At 46.1% G+C, this 14,065-nt stretch overlaps 1 protein-coding gene across 1 annotated transcript in view; it reads left to right on the top strand.

Moving 5' to 3' along the window:
* The window catches only part of ache (acetylcholinesterase), a 47,047-nt gene extending 33,962 nt beyond the window's left edge, over positions 1–13,085 (top strand). The window contains exons 6-9 of the mRNA XM_038276203.1: positions 1,235–1,465; positions 4,635–4,827; positions 7,122–7,291; positions 12,960–13,085. Of these exons, the coding sequence (XP_038132131.1) occupies positions 1,235–1,465; positions 4,635–4,827; positions 7,122–7,291; positions 12,960–13,081 (716 nt within the window). The 3' untranslated portion in view covers positions 13,082–13,085. The remainder of the gene's footprint in view (positions 1–1,234; positions 1,466–4,634; positions 4,828–7,121; positions 7,292–12,959) is intronic.
* Positions 13,086–14,065: the final 980 nt, after the last annotated feature.

Below are 14,065 nucleotides of genomic sequence, written 5' to 3'. Positions count from 1 at the left end.
CCCACAGACACTCTTATGCACCTCTCCAAACCTGTCCCGCAGACGGGAGGCCTCTGATTGGTTAATTCTACATCGGTTCTACTCTATGCGTATTTCCTGTTTGGTCCCTAATGGCAGAAACTCTGGCTGTAGCTCCGCCCACAGCGCCTGGCTCACCTCGGACTCTATCCCAGACACCGTGCAGGACGCTAGTTTGTAGTTTTGAGCGACGGTCTGTTGGTTTGCACCCGAAGCCAAAACACGCAGTCTTTGGGGAACGCTCACAGGGGAACTGTGTGTCATCCGGCGTTGGATGAGGGGTTGCAGACGGCGAACAAGCTCATCAATAGCTAGTTCCTGATTGTCCCTCTGGCGTTGTGGCGTGGAATGACAGCCCAGACCACGCTTCAATATTGGGCATAAATCAAAAATATCTGCGTCAAACTGTTGACAAGCTAACTGCGACACGCTGCTGCGGGAGGATAACCAGCCCTTTAGATTTACGTTTTTTCTACGACGTCTCTTTAGCTAATCGGACCGTTGGATGTCATGCTTTCAGAAATAGGTGGTCAGATCGGACGACATCAGTTCAAGACACCTTGGAAAAGGTTAAACCCTCAGAGAGGATTACGTCTCAAATATGTGTCTCGCTTTTTTCCATGTTGGCTCCAAGCAAAGTTTCTCAGTGAATCACTTCTGTTGGACGTCTGTTCATAGGAAGGAAATTCTCCTGACCTGCAGCGTGGGTGCCGCAAGGAACGCAAATCACTGCAGACTAATGTCGCCAAAAAACAGAAACACGGGGACTATTGGAGGGAAAAAAAGACCTTTATGCACACAGATAGCAAATTAGAGAACAATGAGAGGCCATCTTGTCTGAAAACAGAACCTAGAGGAAGGAAGTACTGAGGAAAAAAGCAAAGGCCCTTAAATGGAGCCCTGGGGGACCCCATAAGATGGTGGAACAGAATAAATTCCTATCGTGCTAATTTTCCGGAGGTTCTTCCCTTAATGCCGTGTTTTTTCCGTCCTGGTCTTCTCTAACATATTGAAATGACATTAGTTTATTCATTAAAGTTTGAACTGGACTATAAATAAGAGACGTCAAATAAAAACACTTTTCCGGACATTTTGCAACATGAAGAAAAAAATATTGTGGTTCATTGAAACCAAAAACGAAAAGATGAATTTCTTCCGATGGTTTAAATGTTTTTATCTCAGTTTTTTTTTTTTTTTTTTTTTTTTTTTTTTCCAGGAGTGAGACTGAGCGTTCCACATGCTAACGACATCGGCCTGGAGGCTGTGGTGCTGCAATACACCGACTGGATGGACGAGAACAACGGCGTGAAGAACCGAGACGCCATGGACGACATCGTGGGCGATCATAACGTCATTTGCCCGCTGGCCCATTTCGCTCGTTCATATGCGCAACAGCACACGCTAAAGACCAACGCGGGCGTGATGAACGGCCCTGGGAACTCGCAGGGTAAGATCGCCTCGCCACACAGCTAGCATCTGGGAAGCTTCATTGGTTTTATGCTACATGGTTTCAGGGAAAGAAAAGTTGAAGAACATTTGGGTAAAAAATGGAAAAATCTTCTAACGCTACGTTCAGAGCGCAAACAGCAGGAGCAGCTAAAACAGCGCATCCTGCTTCATTTCTGATGCTTTTGGTTTAGTTCTGACGCGCGGCTGAAGCATCTTAGCTGCGGTAGCGGTGGTAAAGTGGGTCTGATGCGCGGTGAGAAAATAAAGAACTGCTTTACTTTTTTTGTTATTTTTTTAAAACACACTTTGAGTTTAATAGTTTTAGACTGAAAAATAAAAGATGCTGGGATTCATTTCAGCTAGCATACAGGCTAATTTAGCTGGTTAGCATCAAGCTAGCAGAGTTTCTTGTTTCTTTCAGTAATTTGAAACGAGCTAAAGTCAGTTTTTACAGTAACTTGTTCATCATAGTAACTGAATTCCTTTTTAAATGAAGTCACCAGAAACAGGAAGTAGTAAAGCTACGTTCAGAGCGCGCGCAGCAGGAGCGGCTAAAACACGCTGCTTCATTTCTGATGCTTGTACCAGTTTAGTTCTGATGCGGCTGAAGCATCTTAGCTGCTTTAGCTGCTCGGTGGTAAAGTGGGTCTGATGCGTGGTGGGCGGAGCTACTCTATCCTTTCTCTGCCTGGAACAATGGCAGCTATATTAGCTGTGATCAGCGGGTAGAAAGTAGTTAGAATCTATGTTGAAGTGAGAAAGTCCTCCTGAAAACATGGTCTGTGCAGTCAGTTCATCCAGATTACCATCCTGCCTTCAAAGATTATCTCTCTGTGGGAGCCGCTCAGACCCCCACATACCGGCGCTGCGCTGTCACTGGGAATCCCCAGCAGCAGCTGCCTCAGGCCCGCTCGCCTCTCCAGGGTTTTCCCCTCCTGTTGGTGGCGGCTGGAAGTAGATGTTAGCGTTTTTCAGGTCTGTGCTACAAACTGCAGGCAGCAGGATAATAAAAGCCAACATATTCTGCCGGCAGGTTTCTACATTTGAAGTTAATTTAGGCGTTAATAAACTGTTTCAGAGGAGTGATCATAGCGCTCTGCATCAGCAGTGCTGCGTCTGACTCCCTGCCAGCTCCCAGATCAGCTTCTCTCATTGGTTGATGAGGCGCGTCCAGCAGATAAAGTTCAATGTTTCCAAATCCAGCAGCTGCTGCTTCTGAAACTCCTCAGATGCTCAGAAGCTTGTGATGCTCTGCTTTAGCTGCTTAAGATGCGCTGGAGGACCTTTTGATGCACCTTAATACGCGTCAATCATTCACTTAGCATGTAAACCAGGAGCTAAAACTGCTGCTTGCGTTCTGAACGTAGCATTAGAGAAGCTGCAGCCGTCATGGCTGCTACAGACGAGCTAACATTGGCCCATCTGCTGCTGCCAGGGCTAACGTTAGCCCTGGCTGCAGCAGATGGACAGACTTTTATAGAACAACAGCAACAGACAAGAGAACTTTGAACTTAATACTCTGAGCTCTGTTAGCGCTCCATTGAAAGGAGACGGAGGAGACTCATCCACGACCTCCGACACTAAACTCTCCTCCTCTTGCGTGTTTCCTCTGTCCATAGCGTTCCTTGACAGCGTCGTTTCTAAGTCACCAATTTAGTGCTACTTGGTCCCAATGGAATTTCCCACTGGGAACCTGCTAGCACTAAGATGCTAACTGGTTAGCAAGACGCTTCCCACAAACCGGCCACAACCAAACTTGCTTGTGACCTTCCACCACAACAATCCCGCCCCCTTGATAATCGACCAATCACATTCACTTTATTCACTCGTGTAAAGTCGGGCACCACTGGGAGAATTCAGAAATGTAGCAGTTGGAACGACCGCTTCCCTACGACTTTAAACACGTTATTTGCTCTTGATAGTCCTTCAATAGATTAGAGAACGTCACACATGAACGGGGCCTCCATCGGGCCCCGAACAGAATGAAATCCGGGGCCCTATTACCATTGCACACCTCCTATAAACTGCTTAATGTCTTTTATTTATTTCAGTATATTTACAGTAAAAGTGTTATTTATAGGATTTGGTAAAAACTGCGACAGAAATGTTCTAAAATAATCTACAATGGAAGAAAAGCAGATAAAACCGATTTAGGAGATAAAATGACAGACATCGTTAAATAAATTTGGGATGATTTTACTCCGGTCCGTCCTCGTCTGCGTGTCCCTCTGGCTCCAGGGTCAATAATTGATTCTTTTGTTTATAACTAATTGTTTTTACATGTTTAACGCAGAGGTGTCCGAAGTATTAATGTTTATTAGAATATAATAAAAAATAGAATAGAAAATCCCTTTACTGTCCCGCAATGGGGAAATTGTGATGTTAGAGCAACAATAGAAGTGTAAATCCAGCTGTTTAAAAACACTTTAATAGAAATTAAAAGGATCAACTTCAGCTTTTTACTCCAGTAAAAGTGTAAAAGTAGCATTTTTAAAACTACTTAAAGTATAAAAGCCAGAAGCTTTACTGCTCTACTCTATTAAAGGAACATTTTTCTACAATTCTGGATGATTCTTAGTTTTATAACTGATGGTAACAGCGTCACATTTAACTTTGCATCATCTTGGGAAACTATTTATTTTGGTATGTGGTGAGCAACAGGTTGGGGCAGCACCGAGTCCAACCACAAAGTAATACATTTTCTGGATGAAACTAATTATTTAGATGGATTTTATTTCTCAAATACCAACAGACCATAAAGAAAATGAGCTTAAATGAAACAAAACTAAAGAGTCTGTTTTTAGGGTGGGAGGAGTAGAAGCAAAAAGTTGTTTAAAATATTATGAAAACTTTCTACTCTAAGGTAATGAAGTATTTCTACCCTGTTAGTTGATGCTTCTTGTTTAAAGATATTTTTAAAGATGAAGATATGATTCAGTTTAAAGAATTTATAATTTTATCATAAAATAGTGTTTTTGTTACTATATCAATGCAGGAATATTTATACATAGAAAAAATTAGCAAACAGTTGATTGTTGTGGGGCCCCTGGTTACCTGGGGCCCCTAACCTTTGTTTGATTGGACCAGCCCTGCTCATGAAATGACTTGCAGCAGTTTGGAGCCATTTTGGGTGTTTATTCTAAAGCTTTGCTCCCGTGCCTCCATAGGAGGGGTGTACCTCTACCTGTTCGATCACAGGGCCTCCAACATAGCCTGGCCGGAGTGGATGGGCGTGATCCACGGCTACGAGATCGAGTTCGTCTTTGGGTTGCCCCTGGAGAAGAGACTCAATTACACCACAGAGGAGAAGAACCTGAGCCGACGCATGATGAAGTACTGGGCCAACTTTGCACGGACCGGGTAGGACATGGCAGACTGAATACGATGAGCTGCTGGGATGGGCGGCGCCCTCATGGGGCGCATCACCGCAGCCGCTACAGAAGATTCAAATGTTTGCATTCAGGCTGCATGTTTCAGTCTGGAGTATCACGGTCAATATAAAACCTTTTTACCACCAGAATAAATTCATCATAATATAAGAATTAAGCCCTAATATTATGAAATAAAACGTTTCAATATTTATCCACCAATCTCCCCCAAACTGAGCCTGAAATCAGTTTAAACTCAGTGAGACGACTGAGCCTCTTCACATTAAAGTAGGCTCCGCCTTTATTCTCCTAATATCGCATTTCTGTCGTAATATTACTTTATTCTCCTAAAGTTATTACAATATTATACAAATTTTTCAACTTTAATCTCATGATGTAATAACTTGATTCTCATAGACTTTATATTATTACCAGTGGCGGCTGGTGAAAAATATTTTTGGTGGAGCTGATATAGCCTAGTGTATCTCTTCAACTAATCCGGAATAAGAATTCAAATAAACAATTGCAAATGAAATACAATTTAACAGTAATGATTTAATTTACTATATAATAACAGTAACAGTGATGATTTGGGTCACTGTGACGGGGTTCTTTGGCCTCCAAGAATCCAGTCTCAGTCGGGTTACCGGTGTTGGTGATTTATTGAGCTCAAAAACTCAAAACAGGGTGCAAAAGAAACTAAACATACAAGATCCTCTGGGCCTCAGCCTCCCTCCAGTTACCAGCAATGTAACAAAGAAACAGAAAACAGAAATGGCCGCTTTTCTTCCCACAGCCCTCATTAAATAGTTTAAGCCCCTCCCCTCAGGCTCTCTTATTTCTGATTTCTTCTCATGAATCAGTCTTGTCCATATATTACCTCCACAAACAATTGATTTACAAAAACAAATAATTTTTACCACTTAATTCTTTTACACAGATTCATTGACTTATTCAATTACACCAAACTGGGTTTGAACCCAGCAAAGACGCAGCCAGACTGAAGATGACAAGTCCCCGTAGCACACACACACACACACACACACACACACACACACACACACACGGCTAACCCCACTGAAATATTAAGTGTGCACCCTCAATATGCCAGCAGGTAACCAGGAACAGCTTGTGTGTTTTAAGTTCATGGAGCTACTGGGCTCAGCGCGAGTGTATTGGTCCTCACAAACACAGTATAACAGGAATGTGTGTGTGGCGCGCAAAGTTAGAGAGGTTGTTTTAAGCGACGAGGTGGATTCGTCACAGTCACAATAACCATGACATGAAATGTTCATATCCTACAACAGGGATGTTCTTCTGGCAAACGGGTAGATAAATAAGGATCTCACCGAATTTGGTGGAAGCTGCATCTCGTTCGTTACATTCGCCATCTTCCCTCTAATTGTCTGCACCTGCGCTTGGGTTCAGAAGCCTGTTAAAGCGCAGTATTTTCAGCGCCCCAAGACCATAAAGTTCTGAGACGCTGATTGGCCATTAAATTCACCTAGCAATAGTACATGATTGACAGATTCTCTGCAAATGTGGGGCTTTCTGATCAACGCCCCCAGAACAGAGACGGTAGGAGTCTGTCTGTGGAAATCCACAAATTAATGACAGTAAGTAGGGAAATGTAGTTTATATAATTTGTTTTGCTTATAGGTACACAGTCTAGAGAGTAAAACTGACATTTATGAGTTAATTTCTAAAAATATATTTTACGTTTCTCTCTTCTTATCAGGGAGGGCGGTGCCCCAGCGCCCCCTATGGGCCGGCCGCCACTGATTATTACCTTATTTTGATAATATGAACATAACTCAGACTCTACTATTCCGACTTTATTCTGATACGGCTTTAATCTCGTAGTTTCACGACTTATCTTATAATGTACAGTTTTATTCTTGTAATGTTGGACTTTGCTGTTATTTTACGCTTTTATTTTGGTAATATTCTGACTTAACTGTTAGGATTTAATGACACGCTCCTGGACTTATTATTATGATGACTTTGTTCCTGTAATAATAGGACTTATCTTTTCTTTTTCCTCCACACTAACCTTAAAATAGCCGGAAGTAGAATTTCTGCTGATGTTTAACTGCATGGAAAATATTTGCTCTGCTTTTATAAATATCTAATCTATAGAAATTTCCCATAAACAGAAGAACCAGGATGAGCGGATCCACGGCTGTTTGGAGCGAAGGCGCCAGCTGCGATTCTCTGTCCCAATGTTAACAGTTTGGTTTTTCTTACCGACTGTTTTCCTGTTTTCTGTCTGTCTCCTCATGTTAGGAATCCTAACGACGGGCTGCTGGACAGTCGAAAACGCTGGCCTCTGTTTACTGTCAACGAGCAGAAACACGTAACCATCAACACAGAACCACTAAAAATCCACAAAGGTTTGCGCAACCAGATGTGTGCCTTCTGGAATCGCTTCCTGCCACGCCTTCTGAACATCACAGGTAAACTCTATTCTCTCTTTCACAGGTAAACGAGAGTTACGTATGTAACTACGGTTCTATGAATCCCAGATGACCGCCAGAGGGCGGTGCTGAAAGCACTGAATGTTCCCTTCGGGCGTGCGCAGTTTGAGTAATTATACCAACAGAGTCACACCTGTGACACCGGATGACCACTCAGAAGCTATATAGCCTGACGTCATCCTTTGCTCTGCTCCTACAGAATCTTCTCACAAAAGCAAGGATTTTGAGTGACAGAGAAGCTCTGGCGGTCATCCGGGATTCATAGAACCGTAGTTACATATGTAACTTTCGTTCTATTTCATCCCTACTGACCTCCACAGGGCGGTGCTGAAAGCACTGAATGACTAATGCCAACGATGTCACAAGGAATCCTGAGCAAATACCTCACTGAGGAGGCCAAGCAGAACCTTGTAAAAGGACCTGACCCAGGGGATGAGGGGCAGCCACATTGACACTGTACCTAACCCTAACCCTTCCAGCTGAACCCCTCTCAAAGCCGCCCAGGAAGCGGTGACACTCCTGGTGGAATGTGCTCCTTTACACCGACTGGCAGGGAGCAGTGACCTGCAGCGTAGGTGTGGCAGATGACACTCACAATCCAATGGAACAGACGCTGTTAAGAAAGAGGACAGCCTAACCATGGAGCATAGGAAAAGCTGGTCCGAGCGTTTTAGATTGGCGGTGGCTGCAATGTATGCCTCCAACGCTCTTACTGGGCACAACAACTCAGGCTCATTCTCATTTGCACCAGACTGAGGCTGAAACCGAGACAGCTGCAATGGCTGGCTACGGTGAAAAGGAGACAACAGCTTAGGCACAAATGCAGTATTAGGCCACAGGGTAACACCAGAGCCATCTGGATTCCACCTGATACACCTAGGGCTGACAGAGAGAGCATGTAGCTCGCTGACCCTCTTAGCTGAGACGATAGCCATCAGGAAAGCAGTCTTGCAGGAAAGCCTCTTGAGTTCTGCTTGTGCCAAAGGCTCGAATGGAGGGTGGCACAGAGCTGTGAGAACCAATGGCAGATCCCAATCTGGGGCTCGTGGAGCCGGCCGCTGGCATAACCTACGAGCACCACGCAGAAAAAGTGAAACCAGTTCATGGCACCCCACTGTACGGTTGTCGACAGATCGGTGAAGACATTAAAATTGCTGCAACATACATTTTAAGGGTCGAAGGAGAGCGGGCCTTATCAAGGAGAGACTGGAGGAACTCCAAGATGGTGGGCACCGAGCAGGAAACCGGGTTCTCAATGTGTGCAGAGCACCACTGAGAAAAGAGGCGCCATCTGTTAGCATACTGCAGCCGAGTGGAGGGCGCCCTAGCACTCAATATGGTGTGTCTCACGGTGTCTGAACAACAAGTCAGCCTCCCAGGGGCCATGCCCACAGCTGGAGACGTTGAGGGTTGGGGTGCCATATCTGTCCTCCCAACTGAGACAGCAGATCCCTCCTTGGTGGAAGACGCTATGGAGTACCGTGACACAGACTCCAAAGCAGTGGGAACCACGGTCGCGCTGGCCAGAACGGAGCTACCAGCAACACTCTGTGGCCCTGCTCGAGAACTCTCCGTAGTGTCGGCCAAATCAGTGAGAGGGGTAGAAAGGCATACAGGAGAACCTGCGGCCATGGATGAGCCAGTGCATCCTGGCCCAGTGCGCCCGCCATCCCGGTTAGGGAATACCATAGAGGGCAATGGGTCGACTCCTCTGTGGCGAACAGATCTACCTCTGCCTACCCAAAGAGGTTCCAGATTATGCTCACTACGTGGCGGTGAAGAGACCACTCTCCCGGAGCAGGTGCCTGGCGGGATAGAGAGTCCCCAACCTGGTTCTGCCGTCCTGGCAGATACGCTGCGCGCAGGGTACACGGACCTGGAAATGCCCATTCCAGGAAATCTCTTGACACCTTTAAGAGACGTGCTGACCTGTGTTGTCCGTCCGAATCAGCACATGCCTTCCCTCTAGGTGGGGCAGAAGGCAGCTGAAGGCCATGTGCACAGCCCGCAGCTCCAGCACATTTAGGTGTTCGGTGTCACACGGCACCTCAGCCCATGAGGCTGGCATCCGTGGTGACCACTTCCCTTCGACACACTACTAGCCCCATTGGAACACTGGACAAAAGGGTCCCGTCTCGCTAAGGAGCTAGGGCATGGAGGCACCTCCTGGTCACCATCAGCCTGCGATGCCTGTGCAGCCTGGTGTCTAGGCGAAAGCTGTTGAGCCATCACTGCAAAGGACGCAGAAGGAGCAGCCCTAAGGGCACGACACGGGTGACTGATGTCAGTTTGCCCAGCATTTGCAACAGATGGACGGGCCATCATGGTAGTGAAGTCCAGATGCATCCCAAGAAAGGTGGTTGTCTGAGATGGAACCAGACTGCTCTTTGCCAAATTGACTTTGAGGCATAACAGTGACACCTGAAGTAGAAGCTGGGACGTATCCCGAGAGGCAGCTACCCGAGAGGGAGCACAAAGAAGCCAATCGTCCAGGTATGGCAGAATCCTGACTCCCGGAGGCGTGCAGAGGAGAGAGGGCCACTTTCACGCATCGAATAAACACCCTCGAGGAAAGGGAGAGCCCGAATGGGAGCATCCGGAATTGCCACTCGCGCCCCCGAGTCTTACGTGCCTGAGCAGTCCGTTCCAGCGCTTCCAAGGCAGCTGATCCAAACAGCTCCCCTGGTACAACCGGGACACCCTTGAGGGCCCTACGGCATGCTTCAGTCAGAGGAGACTGTGCCAACCAGACCTGTCTACGAGCTTGGACCAGGAAAGACATGACCCGTCCAAGCTCTCTGGTGATCAGCGCGAAGGCCTGCAGCGCTGCGTCACTAAAATCAAATGCTGCACTTGCACCACCAGAGTCCTGAACAGATGCAGAGAGGGCAAACATGAGGTGCGTCAGGGAATTGCCAAGGCGGCCAGCATGCGCTCCTGCATTGTACGCCATACAGAAGAGGTCATCGGTAACCCGACATTGAGTCCGCGGGCACTGGACATCAGAACGCAGGGCTTCATCTGGTGACACAATCAGTGAAGCAACAGCGGGTTCAATTGCTGGCATACGGTCCAGGCCGGCCTTCAACGACTCATGCATGGCAGCTAACGCGCGACCATCTGACGAAAGATTCAATTCAATTCAGTTTATTTATATAGCGCCAAATTCACAACACATGTCATCTCAAGGCACTTCACAGTTCAACCAGATCATACAGTCAAATTGATACAAAGTTTTCTGTCATCTGAAAGATGCGACAACGCTCTCGGTTCCTGCCAACCGGCGTGTAACTCCTTCAGGTACTCCTCTGATGGAGGTACAGAAAAGGGAGTAGGAGCCCTTCCACGTCTGAAAAAAGCACTCCCGGAGCTGGATACCTGGATACCAGCTGCAGCTGCTTCAGGGCCATAGACATGACCTCCTGCATGGAACCGTCACCGGTCTCTCCAACCGCACTCTGAGATGAAAATGAACTAGCCTCAGAGGCCTGAGAGGACCCTGCCTCCTCCTCATCTCTTAAATGAGAAGCGGAAGCAGCCAGAGATATGACGTCATCCTCTACAACCAGCTCGGGCATTGGTGGGGAAGAGAGCCCAACCACTGGGAGCGAGGCATCAGATTGACGTGTCTGCAACAAGGACTTCATCTCTGCCAGCTCTGCTGACAGCTGCTCCACCCTTGTGGACAGGCCCTGGTCAGGTTTAGCCCGCTTCACCAGCAAACAAACTAATTTACCTTCCGTAATCCTCAGATTCGACCCGTTGCAGCCCTGGGAGGGCGGAGAATAACCGCAACTCCAGTCAAGAGACAGGGGCTTTAAACAACGGGGAAGCTAGCGAACCACTTGGGAGAAGAAAAAAGGAGCAGAGCAAAGGATGACGCCAGGCTATATAGCTTCTGAGTGGTCATCCGGTGTCACAGGTTTGACTCTGTTGGTATAATTACTCGAACTGCACGCCCGAAGGGAACATTCAGTGCTTTCAGCACCGCCCTCTGGCGGTCAGTAGGGATGACATAGAACTCTATTCTCTGTTTCAGTTCGACAGACGAGCCGCTTCATGGATGTCTTGCTGTCATTTTCTCTATTAAATCGTATCTGAAAAGTTGTTGATTTGGAAACAAACTTGGTTTCTTTTTGCCATCAAGTCATTCAAGCGGGTCTGTTATGATAGAAATCTGAAATCATGTTTGATCGTCATTATAACCCGTCATGGTGTTGACTAGCAAAGCAGAGGCTAAAGCACCTGTCACACCTTGCTGATTTATCCAGCGTCTGCCTGACGTCCCAGAATCTCCTAAAACGCTGAAATTTTTATGTATGTTTTTAATTTTAGGCGTATACATAGAGTATTTATAACGAGTCCAGAGATTCTGTCCAACAACAGCCTAACTTCTGCATAAAGTACGGCAGCGTAATGCCCAGGAAAAGATGTACGGTGTCCTGAGGGGGGCAGCGGTGAGCCCAGAGGCGCCTGGTCTGCATAAAGGACAGAGGGAGAGGCTTATGATCGTCTCGCTCAGGAGGACAGAGATCGATGCTTCTATGTCGCCAAACTCTCCATTTACACAGAAATAATGTCGCTAGATTTGGCGCTAGGTGCTTTTTTGAAATAAAGGCGCTAGATTTAGCAATAAAAGCGCTAAGTTGGTAAAACTGATATACGCTAAAGCTAATAAAAATATGTTTTTTATTATAAAATATTCTTCCAAATAATCAAAAATATTTGGTTTAACTGCCCTCCAAAGAATTGAAGGTCCATAAAAAGTTTATTTAAAAGATAATACTTTCTTCATAAATGAAAGTTCTCTAAAGTTTTGTATTCTTTGGGTCAATTTGGCACATTTAGAGATTTTTGAGACGCTGGTTACACTAAAGGTTCAAAGCTCCACAGCTCTGGAACTGCTGCAGCTGGGGGTCTGAAATATTCTGAGGTTGTGGTTGACATGATGTAATTCTATTCACTCTATTTCTATAGCTCCAATTCACATCATGTCATCTCAGGTCACTTTCCAGTTCACCAGATCATCCAGTCAGATTGATTTAAAGTTTTCTATCTAAGGAAAACCAGCTGATTGCATCGACTCATTGACTCTTCAGCAATCCCTCACACTAAGCATGCTTGTAGCGACAGTGGAGAGGAAAAACTCACTTTGAACAGGAAGAAACCTCCAGCAGAACCAGGCTCAGTGTGAGCGGCCATCTGCCGTCTGCATATTCTCAAGCATGTCTTTAATACTGCAGATAAAAAAACAACTTTATTTTTTTATATTATTTTAGAGAAGAAGAAAAAAAAACAGATTTTGAGTCATGTTTGAACTGATCCAGCTTAGGCTGTGTTTTACTCTCCCTATTTCCATTTGGTTACGCAAAATAGGCGAGAATTACCCAAAATTCGGTGAGCTTTAAGAGTTTCTAGAAGGAGGAATTGTTTTTTTTTTAGTGAATCGTTTTACTTTCCATGTGAAGCTGTTTCATTATACTTTTAGCTGATCTGCTTGGTGAAATATAACCAGAGGTGATTTTGAAATCCCGGAGCGGCTGCAGCCTGACGGAGCTGAACCTCCTCCTCCGTCCAGGTTTTTAAGGCGCAGCAGGTGAACTGCAGCGACGCTCTGACCCGCTCTGTGTTCTTCTCCTCCCGCCAGGTAACATCGACGAGGCGGAGCGTCAGTGGAAGATGGAGTTCCACCGCTGGTCGTCCTACATGATGCACTGGAAGAGTCAGTTTGACCACTACAGCAAGCAGGAGCGCTGCACCGAGCTCTGAGAGAGAAACCAGGAGAAAGTGTTTTTATTTTCTGCCATACCTCGCTGATAACTGACTGTCCGTGTTTCCGTTTTCACCGCACACCGACTCCAACTCTGTTTATTTATATTATTTATATAATTTATGATATTTATTGAGGTGTTGTTTCACTGAATGTGGATTTGTGTCTGTAGAAACGCGTCGCTGCAGCGTTTGCGCTTGCATGGCTTTGAGCCCACGGTTTGACCAGGGGGAGGGTTTCTCCTCATTAGACCCTAACCTCCTTCATTTCCGCTTCTTTCAGCGTTTCCAGCGTAGCAGCCATAGCAGCGTTACATCACAGCATTTCAGCCGCTCTCTCCTCTCCTCCATCGCTGCCCTTTTGTCCTCCGCCTCATCCTTCTCCTGTTCCCCCTCTCTAACCTCCACCCACCTTCTCTTTTATTTCTCTTCCTTTTGCTGCTCACTCTTTCCTCCATCATAAATCTCCTTTTCTTCCCTCGTCAGCCTCCTCTCTCCCATCCCTCTTTTTTTCTACTGACTCATCCTGTCTGATCCGTCCTTCTTTCCTCGTCCTTCCAGTTTTTTCCGTCTCCATCTCCCTCCTTTCTTGTTAGTGTAATGGAGGCCGAGTAATTCACTCAGCAGAAAGCTAATGTGACAGAGTGCTAGCTCAGCCTCTGGCCTGCCAGCCTGCGGGACTTGATGGATTGATGGCAAATGGAAGAGAGATGAGGGGAGGGACAAAGGGGCTTAGCGGAGAGGAGAAAAGCGTTGCATAATCTTCCTGAATGTCGTCGGCATCATTTTTCCCGAGGCTCTAAAGATGTGAGTGGAATTAGCTGCACCTTCCCAGCCAGAAGAATCCGTCCCTTAAAAGCCAAAAACAGACGCTGACCTCTTCTTTCTCTTCGTTTTTCTTCTTATTTCTCATATTTAAAATTGCTTCTGGGCCCCCTGGTGGCCAGAGCCCGTCACTGTACCCATCTTTACATTAATTCCAAC

Source organism: Cyprinodon tularosa, unplaced genomic scaffold (genome assembly GCF_016077235.1).
Source record: "Cyprinodon tularosa strain WSP-4 unplaced genomic scaffold, ASM1607723v1 ctg1228, whole genome shotgun sequence".
NCBI lineage: Eukaryota > Metazoa > Chordata > Actinopteri > Cyprinodontiformes > Cyprinodontidae > Cyprinodon > Cyprinodon tularosa.
This window is presented reverse-complemented; position numbering and strand designations above follow the sequence as displayed.